This window comes from Bufo gargarizans, chromosome 7 (genome assembly GCF_014858855.1).
Source record: "Bufo gargarizans isolate SCDJY-AF-19 chromosome 7, ASM1485885v1, whole genome shotgun sequence".
In the NCBI taxonomy this organism is placed as follows: Eukaryota; Metazoa; Chordata; class Amphibia; order Anura; family Bufonidae; genus Bufo; species Bufo gargarizans.
The window spans coordinates 143,407,883-143,426,043 of NC_058086.1; the positions used below are offsets into that span (position 1 = coordinate 143,407,883).

The 18,161-nt window shown below is 41.1% G+C and overlaps 1 protein-coding gene across 1 annotated transcript in view; it reads right to left on the reverse strand.

Moving 5' to 3' along the window:
• The window catches only part of VAV3 (vav guanine nucleotide exchange factor 3), a 207,952-nt gene that overhangs the window by 5,267 nt on the left and 184,524 nt on the right, over positions 1-18,161 (reverse strand). The window contains exon 25 of the mRNA XM_044302172.1: positions 6,945-7,074. Coding sequence (XP_044158107.1) covers positions 6,945-7,074 — 130 coding nt within the window. The remainder of the gene's footprint in view (positions 1-6,944; positions 7,075-18,161) is intronic.

The following is an 18,161-nucleotide window of genomic DNA, read 5'->3' on the forward strand; positions in this document are numbered from 1 at the left end:
GGCATCCATAGACTTTAGAAGGGTTCCCCAACTTTATTTAAAAGGGATACATTATCAAATATTTTATTACTTCAAGGATGGAGACAGTCATTCACTGCCCCCTCAAGGAATACCACAGTGTATTAGGTTTGCCTAGGGCAGGGGTCTGAAACCTACGACACTCCAGCCATTGTGAACACACAACTTCCAGCATGCATACTTGATCTGCTCTTCTCAGAACTCCCATGGGAATGTATGGAGCATGCTGGGAATTGTAGTTTGACAACAGTTGGGGTGCCGAAGGTTGCTGACCCCTGGCCTAAAATGTTTAAGCCAATTGTATGTTTTCTCAAAATTGTCTTTCATAAGATGTGTCCTTCCAAGTGTCCAGATTTCTGACAGTCAGGCCTGTTGTCAGGCGGTGGTCAGATACACAGCATGCTCAGGGACACAATTTTCAGAGTTGCTAAGAGTGATGATTAGGTCGGTGATCTTGTCACTGCTCCATTGCTCGTTTGTTCTAATCCAGGCTGTCTGTGAGTCAACATATAAGTGATCTACTTAAATAGCAATTCCCTAAACAGAGAGATAGCTGATGAGTTTGAGTAAAGAGATTATAGGATTCCTTGCATTCCTAGATATTATTAGCAAATGCCTCTTATTTTAATAAAAATATAAAATAAAATATTACAAAAGTTTCACCCAAAAAACCCAGTCATCTGCTTTAGTAATTAATATAGTGCATCAATATGGAGAGACATCAGATGCCTGGCACTGATAATTTTTATAGCTCCCCTAATAATGTGATAGCAGTCATTTTAATTATTATGTCAGGTGGTATAAATCCGTATTTACCACAGTGACTATTTATCCTCCCCCCCAAATATTCACTTCATCTTATTTGGACTTGTCAAGACAATGTAAAGTTTCATACAAAGCCTGGGTGCTTCCATGGAGTTCAGGCTATTTTGGGGGTTGCATTATTTAATCACACAATGAGATGCTTGAATTTTCTCTACTTTTTTCCTATATAGAAGTCTATGGAAAAACATCACGTCCAGAACATGTGGCGATTAAAAAGAAAAATGCCAAGGGGAAAAAAAAAACCAATGACACGGTCTTAAAACTATACTACTAAAATACAGTGTTTGTAGGGCGTTTTATAACTTCCTACTGGCCAATATCTCTCTGATCCCCTGCCGATCCAACGGAGATGCTGTAGTGGTCCCTGCCATTCTTTGGAGAGGCCACTGATGCTGCAGGGGTTACCTGCTGTCTGCTTGTAGGAAGTCACAGGCCCATCTACTGGCATCATTGTTCATTGGAAGCCATGAAGCCAGTAGTATGGTATGTGACTTCTGAGGGCACCTATTGGCTGCTGCAGTCATGAGCTGTCCGCTTGTAATCAAAGACTGGAGGCACTGCCACAGTATCTACGCTGGATCGGCAGGGATTTGGAAAGGTAAGTTTTGATTTTACAACATTTGGGGTTGTTTTTTTTTTCCAGAAGATAGACAATAGGTTTACAACTGGGACAATGTCCACCTAGGATGCATTCCGCCGATGTTGTAAATATACCCAATAAATAAACCTTTCAATTCTGATTCATTATGGAGGCTGTCTATCACATCATCATAAGCCATTTATTCATTGCTAATCAGACACTTGGCTGCTTTGTACTGAGAGTGAGGGACATGCAGGAGGAAAAGAAAGCAGTGCCATAGCTACCTGACCAGAAGGGAGCAGTGGAGGGGGGCACAAAGCTGTACTCAGGCGCAGTAACAAAAGCAAACCCACACAGCACAGACGATGCTTGGAGAGAAGACAGACAAGCAAAGACCAGAGGGTCACTACCACGTCACAATGTCACTGAGAAATAAAACCACAGCATCATTGAGCAGTGCAACAGGTGTAACGAGTGCCAAAGCCACAGACAGCACAGTGCAGGGGCGCCAGGCAATGCATTGTGAACACTGGCGTGCGAAGATGTGAAGGGAAGAACATTTGTATTAGACTCAATAGGTGATTATTAGCTATGACTGTAAGAATGCCATTCCTCTTAGGGTTCATGCACACGAATGTATGTGTCCGTTCTGGTTTTTATGGAAGTTACTCTGTGTGCATTCTGTTTCCGAATGTCTGCTCCACAAAAAAATAGAACATGTCATATTATTGGCCGCATTACGGATATGGATAGTACTGTTCTATGAAGGGCCAGCTGTCCCGTTCCGCAAAATACAGAATGCACACAGATGTCATGCGTATTTTTTGCAGATCCGTTTTTTTTGTGGACTGCAAAATACATAAGGTCGTGTGCATAACCCATTAATGGCCCTTGCACACGACCATATGTCCTCCGAGACATACAGTCCGTGAGCGGGCCATATGTCCCGGAGCGGCATTGATCGTACGCACGGGAACACCCAGCATCATAGATTACAATGATGCTGAGGACATCGGGCTGCCCGCGGGGCTATTGTCCCACACTGATATGATCTTGTGAGTGCAGGACAATAGCCCCCGAGCGGCCCGACGTCCACAGCATCATTGTAATCTATGATGCTGTGCGCTCCCGTGTGCACGATCAATGCCACTCCGGGACATATGGCCGCTCACTGACCGTATGTCTCGGAGGGCATACGGTCGTGTGCAAGGGCCCTAAAGGGAATGTCCATCCTTGTAAACCATTTCAATTATTTTCTTCAATCTAAGTACATTAAAAAATTCTATGCAGATTTTTCTTTTAATATATATACATTAGCTCCACTTTTCTGATTCACAGCTCAAAATCTTCCAAAAATAAGCAGTTTGTATTCCTCATAGTGCTCTTGAAAATGAAAGCTGCATTGTGATTACATAGTTACTAGTTACATAGTTAGTTTTATAGAGTTCTATGATAACATTAGGATTTCTTTCAGCCACCACATTCACCTAGACTAATACATTAGTATTCAGTGAGCTCCCCCTAGTGGTGGGTACAGTTACAATGTTATCCTTTGAATCTCTAAACAGGAAATTTGGAGCGCCGTACTTGAAAAATGAATATCAATTCACACTCAAAATATATAAAAAAAATTACTAGCATGGAATGCTGGGCCTAAAAATGGCATCGTGATAAAAGGTGGAGACTCACTTTAAAATGAAAAAAATCACCTGTAAATATAAGATCTTGAGTTGTCCTCATGAAGGTAAATGCTGCTCATCTGTTTGTTTCACAGAAAGCAATATAGATGCGCTAGACTCCTATATGCAAATTAACCTATCTGTACGGTGATAAAATTAAGCAAATTATTATTCAGGAGTCTTGAAAGCTGGTTTATGATCCATATGACGCTGTGATATAAAACCAGCAAACTGAACAGAATATTGAATGTCTTGCTAGAACTAAAAAAACTCAGACTTAGGGTCCATTCACACGTCCGTTGTTTCTTTCCTGATCTGTTCCGTTTTTTGCTGAACAGATCTGGACCCAATGGGTCCTGAAAAAAAATCTGACATTGTGCTGTCCGTTTTTTTCAGGACCCATTGAAAATGAATGGGTCCAGATCTGGTCCAGATCTGTTCAGCAAAAAACGGAACAGATCAGGAAACAAACAACGGACATGTGAATGGACCCTTAGGGCTTGTTCACACGACCGTCGGAATTTTTCAGTGTTTGGCGGGCCATTTTTAACAGATCTGTTTTTCCGTTTTTGTTTCAGTAGTGTTTCCGGTTCCCTTTTTCCGTATGGCATATACAGTAATTACATAGAAAAAATATATCAATAGATGGTTCCGCAAAAACGGAACGGACATGGAAGACATACGGAGTACATTCCGTATGTGTTCCGTTATTTTTTTGCGGACCCATTGACTTGAATGGGGCCACGGGAAGTGATTTGTGGGCAATAATAGGACATGTTCTATCTTTCAACAGAACTGAAAAACTGAAATACAGAAACGGAATGCATACGGAGTACATTTCGGTTTTTTGCGGAATCATTGAAATAAATGGTTCCGTATACGGAATGCAAAAAACGGCCCGTATACGGAACGCAAAAAAACATTTGTGTGAATGAGCCCTTAAGGTGTCCATGCACATTAGTGGAAATTCGGCCAAATTAGCAATTTTTGCAGAATCAGAGGACTAGGCAAAGTATGGTAGTATTCCAGATTTTTAAATCCTTTGTTACTATAGCAGATAAGTCCCATACTCAGCTGATACCTATCTCTTCGTTCAAAACACAGGCAAGCTTGGCTGAGCCCAGTTTAAAGAAACTTTTATATTTACTAGCGTTTTTTATTTTTATTTAAAGAGAAGAGTTATCCTATCATAACTGTATCATAATTATGAAATACATGGCACTGGCTCTTAGGCTGTTGTTGATCTACTAACAACTGTAAGCACGCTTTATCAGACAAAATTCAAGGAGCCCATACACATAAAACTTTGATTAGCCACAATGCACCCAATCAATCGTCCATCGGGCCGTTCAGAACAATGATCCACCAGTACTATAATAGACTAAACTGGCCAATCGGGGATCGATTCAAGTGAATGGGTCCTCATCCGTGATATGGAGCACACACGGCTGGTGCCCGTATATTGCAGACACTGTTGTTTGCGTTCGTGTGCATGAGCCCTAAAGCTCACTTTGCTGATATCATAATATCTGATTCTGAGGATTTACAGATAAATAGATCTATTTATATGGCACTAACATACTCTGCAGCGCTTCACAAACATTTTCATCACTTGCTGACTGCAGTTTATCTCACAATACAAATTGCCTTTCGGTATTCCTTTAAAGTCTGGGAGGAAACTGGAGTACTTGGAGGTTGGATATGAACCTTGAACCCCAGCGTTGCCAGGAGCCAGTGCATGGTGGCTTATGAATGTAGGGGTAGATATAGAGTATGGCTTACGTAAAGAGCTGTAAGGGTAAATATATGGCTTATGATTAGAGCTGTAAGGGTAAATATAATGGGCAAATTTAGATGTGGCAAATTTGTTGCAGAGCTTTTTGCTACCCCTCCATTCATCTAAAATGAAATTCATAACCTTCCTGTCAAAAAACCCCATTCAGATCAATCAAACTGATATTAAAGGGGTTGTCCAAGTTATATTTACTGATGACCTATCCTCAGGATAGGTCATCAATACCAGATCGGCGGGGATCCGTCCCAGCGCTGCTTCCTCTTCATTGTTCAGTGTAATTATACCCAAGCCGTCCTATTAATTTCAATAAGACGGATTGATCCTATAGAAGTGTATGATTGGTGTGCCGGCTGCTGGACCCCCGCCCATTTGATATTGATGACCTATCCTGAGGATAGGTCATCAATAAATATAATTTGGACAACCCATTTAAAGGGAACCTGCCATCAACTTTATGCTGACCTCACTTAGGAGCACATAAAATAGTGACAGACATGCTGATGTCAGCGGTGTGTCACTCATGAGCTAAAAGTAAGTGGTTGCTGAGAACCAGCGTCATAATCATTACAGCACAGGCCTGGAAAAGAGTCAAATCTGCCTGAGAAGAGTCATGTTTATGCATAATCACCCATCTGCTGATGACTGGCAGTTCTCTCCTAGAGAGAAAGGGAGAAAACTAGGTAGAAGACCTATCGTCAGCAGGTGGGCAGGGGAGAGCAGGAATTGATGAATAACCATGACTCTTCTCAGGAGGCCGTAACTCTTTTCCAGGCCCAGTCTGCAATGTTTATGATGTTGGTTCTCGGCAACCACTTACTTTTAACTTATAAATAACAGAGCCCTGAAATCTACTCACCTGTCTCTACTTTATTCTGCCATTAGTGTGGGCAGCATTAAGTTGACGACAGGTTCCCCTTAAATATTAAGACATTTCTGCAACAAATCTGTGTGAATGTGAACATTCTCTAAGATGACCATCTGCATAAGTGCTGAGTCTGCTTCGCTATGGCTGTAACAACTCATCATGTGGCTTTAAGATCTGAATAGAACAAATTACAGGAGAAACAACTGCATTACATGCTGAGCCTCCTTGTAACTTTCCTGGGTTCAGCACATTTGAACTGTCTGAAGATTAAGGGCTGTACTTCCAGGGACAGATCTATAAGAGGATTATGAGTCACCAGTGGCGTCGACACTGTGATTTCGTAGTAAAGAGATCACAGAGAGGCACGGAGCATTATCAGTCATGTTAACTGCTCCGTGCCTCTGTAGTCTGCATCGGGTCTTGGCACTCTTTCACGGAGCGGATGCCACGCACGGCATCCGCTCGTGTGAAACAGCCCTTATAGAGGGGGAAATGGGGATGACACTGTCATGGGGTGGATCTGTGGATGACACATATAGCATAAGATGGTATATACGGTATGTGGCATCCACAGATCCCCCATAGCAGTGTCATCCACAGATCCCCCTCCCTATAAAAGTGTCATCCACAGGCAGCTAGGACATGTTGAAATCTGAGTGATTTTTTTTTTTAAACCACAGACAGCTGGACTTTTCTTCCCTGTTGCGGTTTTAGGTATTGGGTAAAGTATTGCAGCATTTCTAAGTGTACTTGTGTAAATGTATCGTTGTTATAGCTGCCCCCCCTACCTTTGTCCTGGCCCCCAGTGTGCCCCCCCAAAATTTGAAAGCTAGAGACGCCACTGTGAGTCACACAAGCGACCAGGATCCTAAAAGGGACTAATAGATCTATCTCCCACACAAGAAGACATCAGAAATCTACATGGCAAAGTTTCCTGTTACAGATTTTGCACTGGGACCCAAGAGTTACACTTCTGTTTACATCAGACTAGTGACATGGGACATTGACAAGGGTGTCTCTTGTTGTGTAGGAAATGTAATTTACCAGCTAATGATCATCCCAATCTGTCTGCAGACATTAAATAATCTACATCTACTGGCGTGTGACTGCAGTGTTACAGAACTACTATGTATACGAGGGTAACTGATCAACAGCCAAGTCACACTGGTAGAGAATACTTACACATTCCTGATGACCGATTATTTGCATGTGCAGCTTGATATTCTGGAGCTTTGTAAGGGAAAAGAAGAGTTGTGTCCAAACTCCTGAAACCTTCTCGGAGAGATTGAAGTTTATAATATTCTACAAGTTCCTGGACAGAGCAAACAAATTAACTGATTATTTGAGAAAAAATTCACTCATTAGTACAAAACTACATGTAAATTGGGTTTTAAAAACGGGAGTTACATCAGTGGAACTACCTGTACAACAGTCTACAGTATGAGGTCCTATCCACTAATCCACCAGGTGATGGTTGAGCTGGGAATATTACACTGACTGAATTTAGAGCTTCCTGTTTGGATTATTGACAGGTTTGGAAAATTTAAAAATGCGGAAGATCACCACAGCTCACCACAAGTTACATCTTTGATAACTATTCTGTAGCTTTTACATACAAGCCTTCATCACAACATCCATCAAAAAAGCTGAACAATAATTATCGTTTGGAAGATCTGAAATATCACTTTACAAAAACACGCCCCGCCCTCCTAGATTCCACTGGTTTACATCACAAGCCATTTTCCCACATTGTTTTGAGGAAAGAAATGTTTTTCCTCAACAGTTAAATGCACTCGGCATTTAATTCTGTAGTTCCTTTAACGACTTCCAGACCGGGTCACTTTATGTGGTAATAGCTTTGGAACACTTATTTATCCAAGCTATTCTGAGATTGTTTTCTCGTGACACATTGTACTTCATGATAGTCATAAATTTGAGTCAATATATTTCACATTTATTTATGAAAAAATCCCAAATTTACCAAAAAGTTTCATAATTTTCAAAATTTCTATTTCTCTGCTTTTAAAACAGAACGTGATACCTCATAAAATATTTATAGCTTAACATTCCCCATATGTCTACTTTATGTTGGCATCATTTTGTAAATTTTGCCATTTTATTTTTTTAGGACGTTAGAAGGCTTAGAATTTTAGAAGCAATTCTTAAAATGTTTAAGAAAATTTTCAAAACCCACTTTTTAAGGACCAGTTCAGGTCTGAAGTCACTTTGTGGGGCTTACATAGTGGAAACCCCCCCATAAATGATCCCATTGTAGAAACTACACCCCTCAAGTTACTCAAAACTGATTTTACAAACTTTGTTAACCCTTTAGGTGTTTTCGACAAGAATTAAAGGAAGATAGAGATCAAATTTCTAAATTTCACTTTTTGGGCAGATTTTCCATTTTAATCCATTTTTTTCTTTAAAACATCGAGGATTAACAGCCAAACAAAACTCAATATTTATTACCCTGATTCTGTGGTTTACAGAAACACCCCACATGTGGTCGCAAACTGAAGTAAGGGCACATGGGAGGGTGCAGAAGAAAAGGAACTCCACATGGTTTTTAGAAGGCAGATTTTGCTGAACTGGTTTTTAGATGGCATGCTGATGCACCCTTACAGTAGAAACTCCCAAAAAGTGACCCCATTTTGGAAACTAGGTGATAAGATGCCAGTTTTATTGGTACATCTGATTTTTGATTGCTCTATATTACGTTTTTTGTGAGGCAAGGTAACCAAAAAATGTTTTTTTTTACAACATTCATCTGACAGGGTAGATCATGGCTATTTTTATAGACCAGGTTTTTACGGATGCAAAGATATCAAATATGTCTATTTTCTTTGTTTGTTTGTTTGTTTTAGTTTTACATAATAAAGCATTTAAAAAAAATAATTTTTTTGTGTCTCCATTTTCTGAACGCCATATTTTTTTCTGCCGATCGTCTTGTGCAGGGGCTCGATTTTTGCAGGAAGAGTTCACATTTTTATTGGTACCATTTTTGGGTACATATGATTTTTTGATCATTCATTATTACACTTTATGGGGCAAGGTGACCAAATAATTGGCTGTTTTAGCACAGCTTTTATTTATTTATTTTTACAGTGTTCACATCCGGGGTTAGGTCATGTGACATTTTTATAGAGCAGATCGCTACGGACATGGCAATAACTAACATGTATACTTTTTCTTATTTATTTAAGTTTTACACAATAATAGCATTTTTGAAACAAAGAAAATGATGTTTTAGTGTCTCCATAGTCTGAGAGTCATAGCTTTTTTATTTTTTTGACCGATTTAATTTTTTGCGGGAAGAGGTGACAATTTGATTGGTACTATTTTGGGGGGCATACACCTTTTTAATCACTTGGTGTTGCACTTTATAAGATGTTAGGTGAGAAAAAAATTGCTTTTTTGCACAGATATTTTTATAGAGATGGTTGTTACGGACGCAGCGATACCCAATATGTATACCGTATTTTTCTCCCTATAAGAAGCACTGGCCCATAAGACGCACCTAGGTTTTTGGGGAGGAAAATAAGAAAAAAAATATTTTTAACCAAAAGGTGTGCTTTTGGTGGGTTTGGAACTAATGGTGGTCTGTGGATGACGGACACTGTTATGGGGGGGATCTGTGGATGACGGACACTGTTATAGGGGGGATCTGTGGATGACAGACACTGTTATGGGGGGGGATCTGTGGATGACGGGCACTGTTATGGGGGAATCTGTGGATGACGGACACTGTTATGGGGGGAATCTGTGAAAGACGGACACTTATGGGGGGATCTGTGGATGACAGACACTTATGGGGGATCTGTGGATGACAGACACTTATGGGGGGATCTGTGGACGACAGACACTTATGGGGGGATCTGTGGATGACAGACACTTATGTGGGGATCTGTGGATGACAGACACTTATGGGGGGGATCTGTGGATGACAGACACTTATGGGGGGATCTGTGGATGACGGACACTTATGGGGGGATCTGTGAATGACGGACACTGTTATGGGGGGATCTGTGGATGACGGACAATGTTACAGGGGGGGATCTGTGGATGACGGACACTGTTACAGGGGGGGGATCTGTGGATGACGGACACTGTTACAGGGGGGGGATCTGTGGCTGGCACTGTTACAGGGGGGATCTGTGGATGGCACTGTTATATATGTGCCATCCACAGACCCCCCACCCCATAACAGTGCCATCCACAGACCCCCCAGCCCATAACAGTGCCATACACAGACCCCCACCCCTTAACCGTGCCATCCACAGATTCCGTGTGTCCCCCTCCCCGCCGCCGCCCCCCCCCCAGTATACAAATCTAAAATGTATTATTCAATTAAAAGTTATTAAACATGCCCCCCTCACTCCTAATAGTACCGTATATCCTAATTGCTTCTGTATAATGCCGGCAGGCGGCGCGTCACTCACTGACGTCACTTGCCTGTGCCACCTACTTCATTCATAAAGTAGGCGGCGCAGGCACGTGACATCAGGGAGTTACGCTGCCACCCGCCCGGCCTGCCTGCCGGCATTATACAGAAGCAATTAGGATATACAGTACTATTAGGAGTGAGGGGGGCATGTTTAATAACTTTTAATTGAATAATACATTTTATATTTGTGTAGCACTGGAGCAGCGGGGCTATAGTACAGTGACTGCACCGCCCCGCCGCAATTGCCGGCCCCCAGCTCCTCCTCCCAGTCCCTCCTATGCTCGCACATCGCAGCCAGCGATGTTAAACATGTCAGCATTCCCCCCATAAGACGCAGGGGCATTTTACTCCCATTTTTGGGGAGGAAAAAGTGCGTCTCACGGTACTTATATGCATTTATTAAGTTTTTTTTATTTATTTCACTTTAACACAATAATAGCATTTTTTAAACAAAAAAATTTGTTTTAATGTCTCCATGTTCTGAGTTATAGTTTTTTTTAAATTTTTTGAGCGATTTTCTTATCTAGGGGCTCATTTTTTGCAGAATGAGGTGACGGTTTTATTGGTACCATTTTGTGGAACATATGCCTTTTTGATGACTTGGTGTTGCACTTTTAGTGATGTAAGGTGACAAAAGTGGCTTTTTTTTACAGTTTTTATTTAAAAATGTTTATGGTGTTTATCGGACGGGTTGGATCATGTGATATATTTATAGAGACGGCCGACACAGACGCGGCAATAGCAAATATTTTATTCTATTTTTAATTTTTTTTTTACCTAATTGGGGATTTTTTTTTACATGTGAAACCTTTTTTGTTATTTTTTATTTTACACTTTATGTCCCCCGTAAGGGGGAAATTTAACTTCACTTTTTTTTTTTCACTATTGATTTCTCCTGTAACTGGGGCTGACATAGTAGCCCCAGTTACAGGGGAAATACACCCCCCAGAGAGGCTTACAGCGCAATACAGCCTTAGTGCAGAGCTGATCGAGGTTTGTGGAAGACCCGACAGCCCCTGCACTCACCTGACCCTGGCGATTACATGACCACCGGGGCGGGACAAGAAGCGCACCCTGGACTTTAGTGGTCTCCTGCCTTGTGGTGGCTGGGATGCCCTTGATGTTAGGTGAGAAATGCGGTGCAGGGTAGAAGAATAGTGAAAAACAACAGGATTTGGGAGGGAGACCAATGACCGGGCCATCTTGATTTTAATAAAATAATTTTAAAATTAAAATGGAGGATGAGGTTACAGTACAAACAAAAGCAGTAGGCAAAGTTCTCAAGTATTTCAGAGAATAGGCTTTTCCCAAAGGCTGTGTATAGGAATTAGCTATTATATTGGCGGTCCTCCTTTAGTCTCTCTATAGACTATAGCAATCTACCAACTGACCAAAGACATGCAGCCCATTAATGTTTCTCTGCAATGCCCAACTGCAGGGTGCAGTCCTTTGGACGTGAATCATAGCATTAACCCTTTAGCAGCGAACCAGAGGGTCACTGCATGTTCTGCAGCTAAAATTTATTTTTGTAAAACATGATCAATACAGTAGTAAGACATGAGCCCTGCCAAGCCTCCTTGCTTCTATCTGTTAAGTGGCAACTTTAGTAGACAAAATGTCTGCTAGGATTTGCTGCCTGACAACTTAATTTAAACAACGGTGGCAGCTGGGAAACGTATTGCAATTTTTCTAAGTAGTCAGAGCTATGGGTTTAAAAAAAATAAAACACAAGGACCTAACTGCTTCATTGGCAAGATTGCAACGCGCAGGTGCAACATGTATCTGGGCAAGTAGTGCTTATTGCACTCACCTTCGGAGATTCCTAATTCTTTAGGAGCTGTTTGAATGCAGCTACTACCGGTTTGGAAATAGGATCATTTTTTTCAGGCACTGCTCTAAGTCAATCAAGTGCAGTAGAGAAATCTTAAATGATATTACTTTTAATTTTATAAAGAATAAACACAGAAAACACATTTGGGGTCATTTATTAAGACCAGTGTTTTAGACGCCAGTCCTAATACAATTTGCACTGGCGCATGATGTGCCTAAGTTATGTAGAGGCGCCGGCCTCTACATAACTTAGGTACAACTACTGCCGGCCTAAATCTACACCAGCTCCCTTGCTGCCGTAGATTTGGATCATTTTCTATGAAAATGATAAATGAGATGGGCCGTCTGGCATGTCCCCTTCCCCGCCCATACCACACCGCCTTTCTTGAGACCTGGTGTGAGCGTGGAAAAGTCGAAGAAAGGTGATTTGCGACCAAATCTGTGACAGATAGATATATGCCAAAAATTGGCGTATATCTAATAATAAATGTCCCCCAATGTTCTTTTATGCCAAATAAAAAGCTATATTATGGAAGATATCCCTCTTGCAATTCCAGATATAAAATATTTGATTTCTCAAACCAGTTGTAGCAAGTAATCAAACTGTAGTTAAAAGGATTATCCTGGAAAAGATAATGATGACCTATCCTCAGGGTAGGCCATCAGTATCACATCAGCGGGGGTCCAAGTCCTGGCACCCCTGCCAATCAGCTGTATCAGGGGGCCGCGGCACTCACCGGAGCTCTGCTTAGCGATGCAGGATCCCAGCAGCTTTCCAAAGACAGCGCTGTACATTGTATAGTTTTAGGTCAAATTATAGGTGAAAGGGTTCACAATGTTTCAAGCACTACTGTATAGAGATGTATCTGTAGATATAAGTACGTTATACAGAATACTACTGAGGCTTTTAGTGAACAAAAATCCTTCAATTAACAGCAATGGACCCTGTGGTTCACTGTTAGGCCCCTTTCACACGGGCGAGTTTTCCGTGCGGGTGCGATGCGTGCGGTGAACGCATTGCACCCGCACTGAATCCTGACCCATTCATTTCTATGGGGCTGTGCACATGAGCGGTGATTTTCACGCATCACTTGTGCGTTGAGTGAAAATCGCAGCATGCTCTATATTGTCCGATTTTCACGCGACGCAGGCCCCATAGAAGTGAATGGGAAGCGTGAAAATCGCAAGCATCCGCAAGCAAGTACGGATGCGGTGCGATTTTCACGCACGGTATTTAATGGAGCAGCTCACCCAAGGTCCTGTTCAGCGCAGAGGAGACACAAGGAGATGCCGGCTTCGCGATCAAGTGGACTAAGGTGAGGTAAATTATTATTATTATTTTTTTTAACCCCTCTAGCGCTGTTTTACTATGCATTCTGTATTCAGAATGCTATTATTTTCCCTTATAACCATGTTATAAGGGAAAATAATACAATCTTCAGAACATCAATCCCAAGCCCGAATTTCTGTGAAGAAGTTCGTGTTTGGGTACCAAACATGCGCGATTTTTCTCACGCGAGTGCAACGCATGATAATGTTTTGCACTCGCGCGGGAAAATCGCGCATTTTCCCGCAACGCACCCGGCTCTTATCCGGGCAAAAAAACTGACGCCCGTGTGAAAGAGGCCTTAGAGTTTATGCCTCCTCACTCAGCAAAGACAATCTGAAGGAGACAGAATAAAAGTTAGTTACACAGGAGTACAGCCTTCATTGTCAGAGCACAGATTAGGACTCCAATACCGACACTTCAATGTGCCTGTCAGAATAAAATATCAGCCTCCTGCTATAAATGCCAACCCTAACTGGAAGCTAGGGAAGAACCTAATCTTCGTATTGTCCCCATAATGTCCCTTTTCCCCATTTATTTCTTCACCATCTGACAGTAAATATCTCTGATCAACTCTACCGCTCCACACTTAGGCAAACTAGGAATTAATTTGGTAATTTTTTATCTTCAAATACTTTTCCCCCCCACAATTATCATTTTGTTTTCCATTTGAACTGCAAAGCTGGCAAGGTCAAATTAAGGCTGGAAAAGGTCTGACATGACTGTTCGTGGCTTCAGGCTTCAGAAAACCAATCTGACTGAAGGTGTGCAAGGTTTTTTACAACCACTGTTTATCCTAAAAGCTCCATCCACACTAATACAAATATATACATATATCTAGTTATACTATATTTAAACTGTACGTGATCTAATTTATTCTCTCTATTCCAATTACACAAATATATTGTTCTACTTTTATTACTATGTTCCAGGATTGTAAAACTCTATAAAAAGCCATTACATAGAGGCACAATTTGGAAAGTTTATGTGGCAAATTAAATCTTTCATTGTTACGTCTCCTAAAAGTCTTTATTTTATTCATTGTAACAAAAAAAAAAGGAAAGAGCGGAAAAACACACTTTTTGCAGGCCATAAAGCAAATGTATTATGTCAAAATAGGAATCTGTATAATTCAGGAACATGTGTAATTCTAGGTCAGCCATTGAAACAATACACATATAAATACCCATGCTGTGTGCATTTCAAAGGTTTGTCCCACCATAAGAACTTCTTCCCTATCCGACTGCTAGTATCCCACCAATCATGGGAATGAGGTACTGTAGTCCCCAGAGTGAACGGAGAGGTGGTCACTAGTGTTGACTGAGCGAATCGAAGTATCCAAAGTGGACTTCAATCCGAATTTCAGGGAAAATTCGATTTGCCGCAAAGCCGAATTTGCTCATGCTTCGTGGTAACAAATTAATTTTCACTTAAATGGCGGTTAAAAAAAGCTGTTTATCATACACAGGGTTTACAAAATCCCAGTGTTTTTACAACGTGTCGGTGTCAGAGCAGATGCTAAATGCCCAAGATGTCATACGGATCCAGCAGACTTACTACATATGTTGTGGCAATGCCCAAGGTTGGGTGAGTTTTGGACGAGTGTACTGGGAATAATTCAGAGAGTTTTCTCAATAGTTGTTCCTCGTGAACCTACAGTATGCATTTTGGGTTATATGTCGGATGTAGGTGCAGACGAGGAAGGTAGGACTGCAATAGGGAGGTTACTATATATGCAGTGTACAATGGATCAATCACCTCATTGTACACTGCTTACTTAAACCTGTGCATTGTGAGTATAATAAAACAATTTTTTACTCCAATTTGCATGACTGTACTTCACTATTGGCTGCAATTTTTGGTGTTCCATAGAAGCTTGGAAAGGAGAGGAGGAAAGGCTTTGTTTGGCTTGCTGCTTTCCCATGTCCGTAATTATTTGATTGGCTTCGATTGTGGATTTCCTGTGACCTCTGAGGCAGCGCGGTCCAACACAAAAGAAACGCATCTACTTGTGTGAACTATATACCCACTTCACCACTGGGACCTGCGACGCTATTAGACACGTACTTTTTGAGGCTTTTTATTATTTATAAAAGGTTACTATATATAGCCAGGAAGCTTATTGTTCTTCATTGGTTTCAATCGTGTCCCCTAACGGTGGAGGAATTTCGTAGTAAGGTTAATACTATGCTGATGTACGAGTAAGCAGTATTCTTGAAACGGTGGTGCCCTCATAAGTTTGATAAGTTATGGAGTCCATGGTTGGGCACTGTTGGTCTCTCTAGATAATAATCGACTGTTCTACCAATGCTGGAGTGTGTGGGGGGAGGGGCAGGGAAGTTTATACTCATAGTTGGGGAAGGATATACGGAAGGGGGGGGGGGTGGAATAAATGTCTATTGCATTTGTAATGGTTCACAATACCTGTAATCAAATTTTTCTTGTGTGTACGGTGGTCATATGATGACATTACTGGTTGTACCAATTGTACTTTATTGCTATATATTTGAGCTGCTAGTTACAAAATGATCTGATTTTTTTAAAAATGGCGGTAAAAAAAAAAAGTAAAATCATACTCACCTCATCCATTTGACTGCAAAGAGGCCGGGGCAGCCATCTTGAGTGAAGATCCCACGTGAAATGTAATGTATAGTGACGTATGACGTCATCACGCACCGAGCAAGATTTTACACTGGATCTTTGATCAAGATGACCGCTGCAGCCTCTTCGAGCACAAATGGATAAAGTGAGTATATATATATATATATTTTTTTTTTTACTGATTAAAGAAAAGCCAAGTACAGTGCATAGCTATCTCCAGCAGTCCCATAGAAAGCAGGGGTAGCTCACATGTGTGACTGCTGCTCCATTCATTCAGGGGACCCAACTCATTCTTGTGATCATTGGGGGCCCCATTGGTCAGACCGCCACCAATCACACACTTATTTCCTCTCCTGTGGATAAAGAATACATTCTGATGGTGGGACAACCTCCTTACGATACAGGCCAAAAAAGTGTTCTTTTGGCCTCCTTCTCGTCGATTCTCACCAGTATATATCAAAACAAAAGTATGGCATAGCCATTAAGAAACATACATGATAAATGCATACTTTTTTTTTTAACAATGGGACCCTATGGGTATCAGAAGAAAATATACAACGGAGGCCTTTAACTCCTTCTACCCCAAGCAACTTTCCGTTATTGCGTTTCGTTTTTTTTTTTTTAATCCCTGCCTTCTTGGAGACATAACTTTTAATTTTTTCATTCACATAGCCATATGAGAGCTTGTTTTTGCGGAACAAGTTGTACTTCCTAATGGCACCATTTAATATTGCGTACAGTGTAGTGGGAAGCTGGAAAGATATTCCAAATGGGGGTAGAATTGGGAAAAAAAGCTATTTTGCCACAGTTTTACAGGCTTTGTTTTTACACCGTTCGGTATGCAGTAAAACTGACTTGTGCTCTTCATTCTCCAGGTCAATATGATTGCAATAAGACAATGTGTTTAATACTGAAAAAAAAAAAAAAAAAAACTTAGAAAAAATATATTTTTTTCTTGCCATATTCTGGCCCCCATAAAATTTTTATAGTTATATCTACAAAGTGGTGTTATGGCTAACTTTTTGTGGGATGTACTTTTCAGTGATGATTTTGGGGTGTGTATAACTTTTTGATCACTTTTTAATTCAAAATATTTTTTGAGAAAAAGCGATGAAAAAACTGTGAATCTGTATGGGATACCTTTTTCATATTTTAATAGTATGGGGGTCTTCAGACACAGCGATGCCTATGATGTTTATTTTTTTATTTTAATTAGTTTATTTTTTATTTTCATTTTGGGGAAAGGGGGGTGATTTGAACTTTTCTATTTTTAAAAACTTTTTTTTTACCTTTTTTTTAAGTCACCCTAGGTAGCTATAACGTGCAATCATTGGATTGCAATTTGTATAAAGCAATGGAATTTTATTTATTACAATATATAAACATCGGTATATTCCAATGCAGTGCTGCCACCTGCAGGCCTACATAGGAATATACCTGTAAAAGTCATCAGAGCCTCAGCAGGCCTTGACCTTTAACAGACAAATGAACAGCTCCCACCATTTGTCACGTGCTCAGTGATGCCAGGTTTTGCCATCTCAGATGCAGTGGTCAAAGTTGACCACTGCATCTAAGGGTTCAAATGTTTGCGATCTGCATTTTTGCTGGTCGCATACAATAGCCCCGTTGTGCTTGTTGTGTGAAACAGCAGCCATCCATCGGCTATGGTGCCCGATTCCCACTGGAGCGGGCGCCATCTTTAAGGCCTCTTGCACACGAGCAAGATTTCCGCGTGGGTGCAATGCGTGAGGTAAACGCATTGCACCCGCACTCAATCCGGACCCATTCATTTCTATGGGGCTGCGCACATGAGCGGTGATTTTCACGCATCACTTGTGCGTTGCGTGAAAATCGCAGCATGTTCTATTTTGTGTGTTTTTCATGCAACGCAGACCCCATAAAAGTGAATGGGGGGGCTGCGTGAAAATCGCAATCAAGTGCGGATGCGGTGCGATTTTCATGCACGGTTGCTAGGAGATGATCGGGATGGGGACCCGATCATTATTATTTTCCCTTATAACATGGTTATAAGGGAAAATAATAGCATTCTAAATACAGAATGCTTAGTAAAATAGCGCTGGAGGGGATTAAAAAAATAAAAATAATAATTTAACTCACCTTAATCCATTTGTTTGCACAGCCGGCATCTCTTCAGTCTTCTTCTTTGCTGTCCAGGAGGAAAAGGACCTGTGGTGAT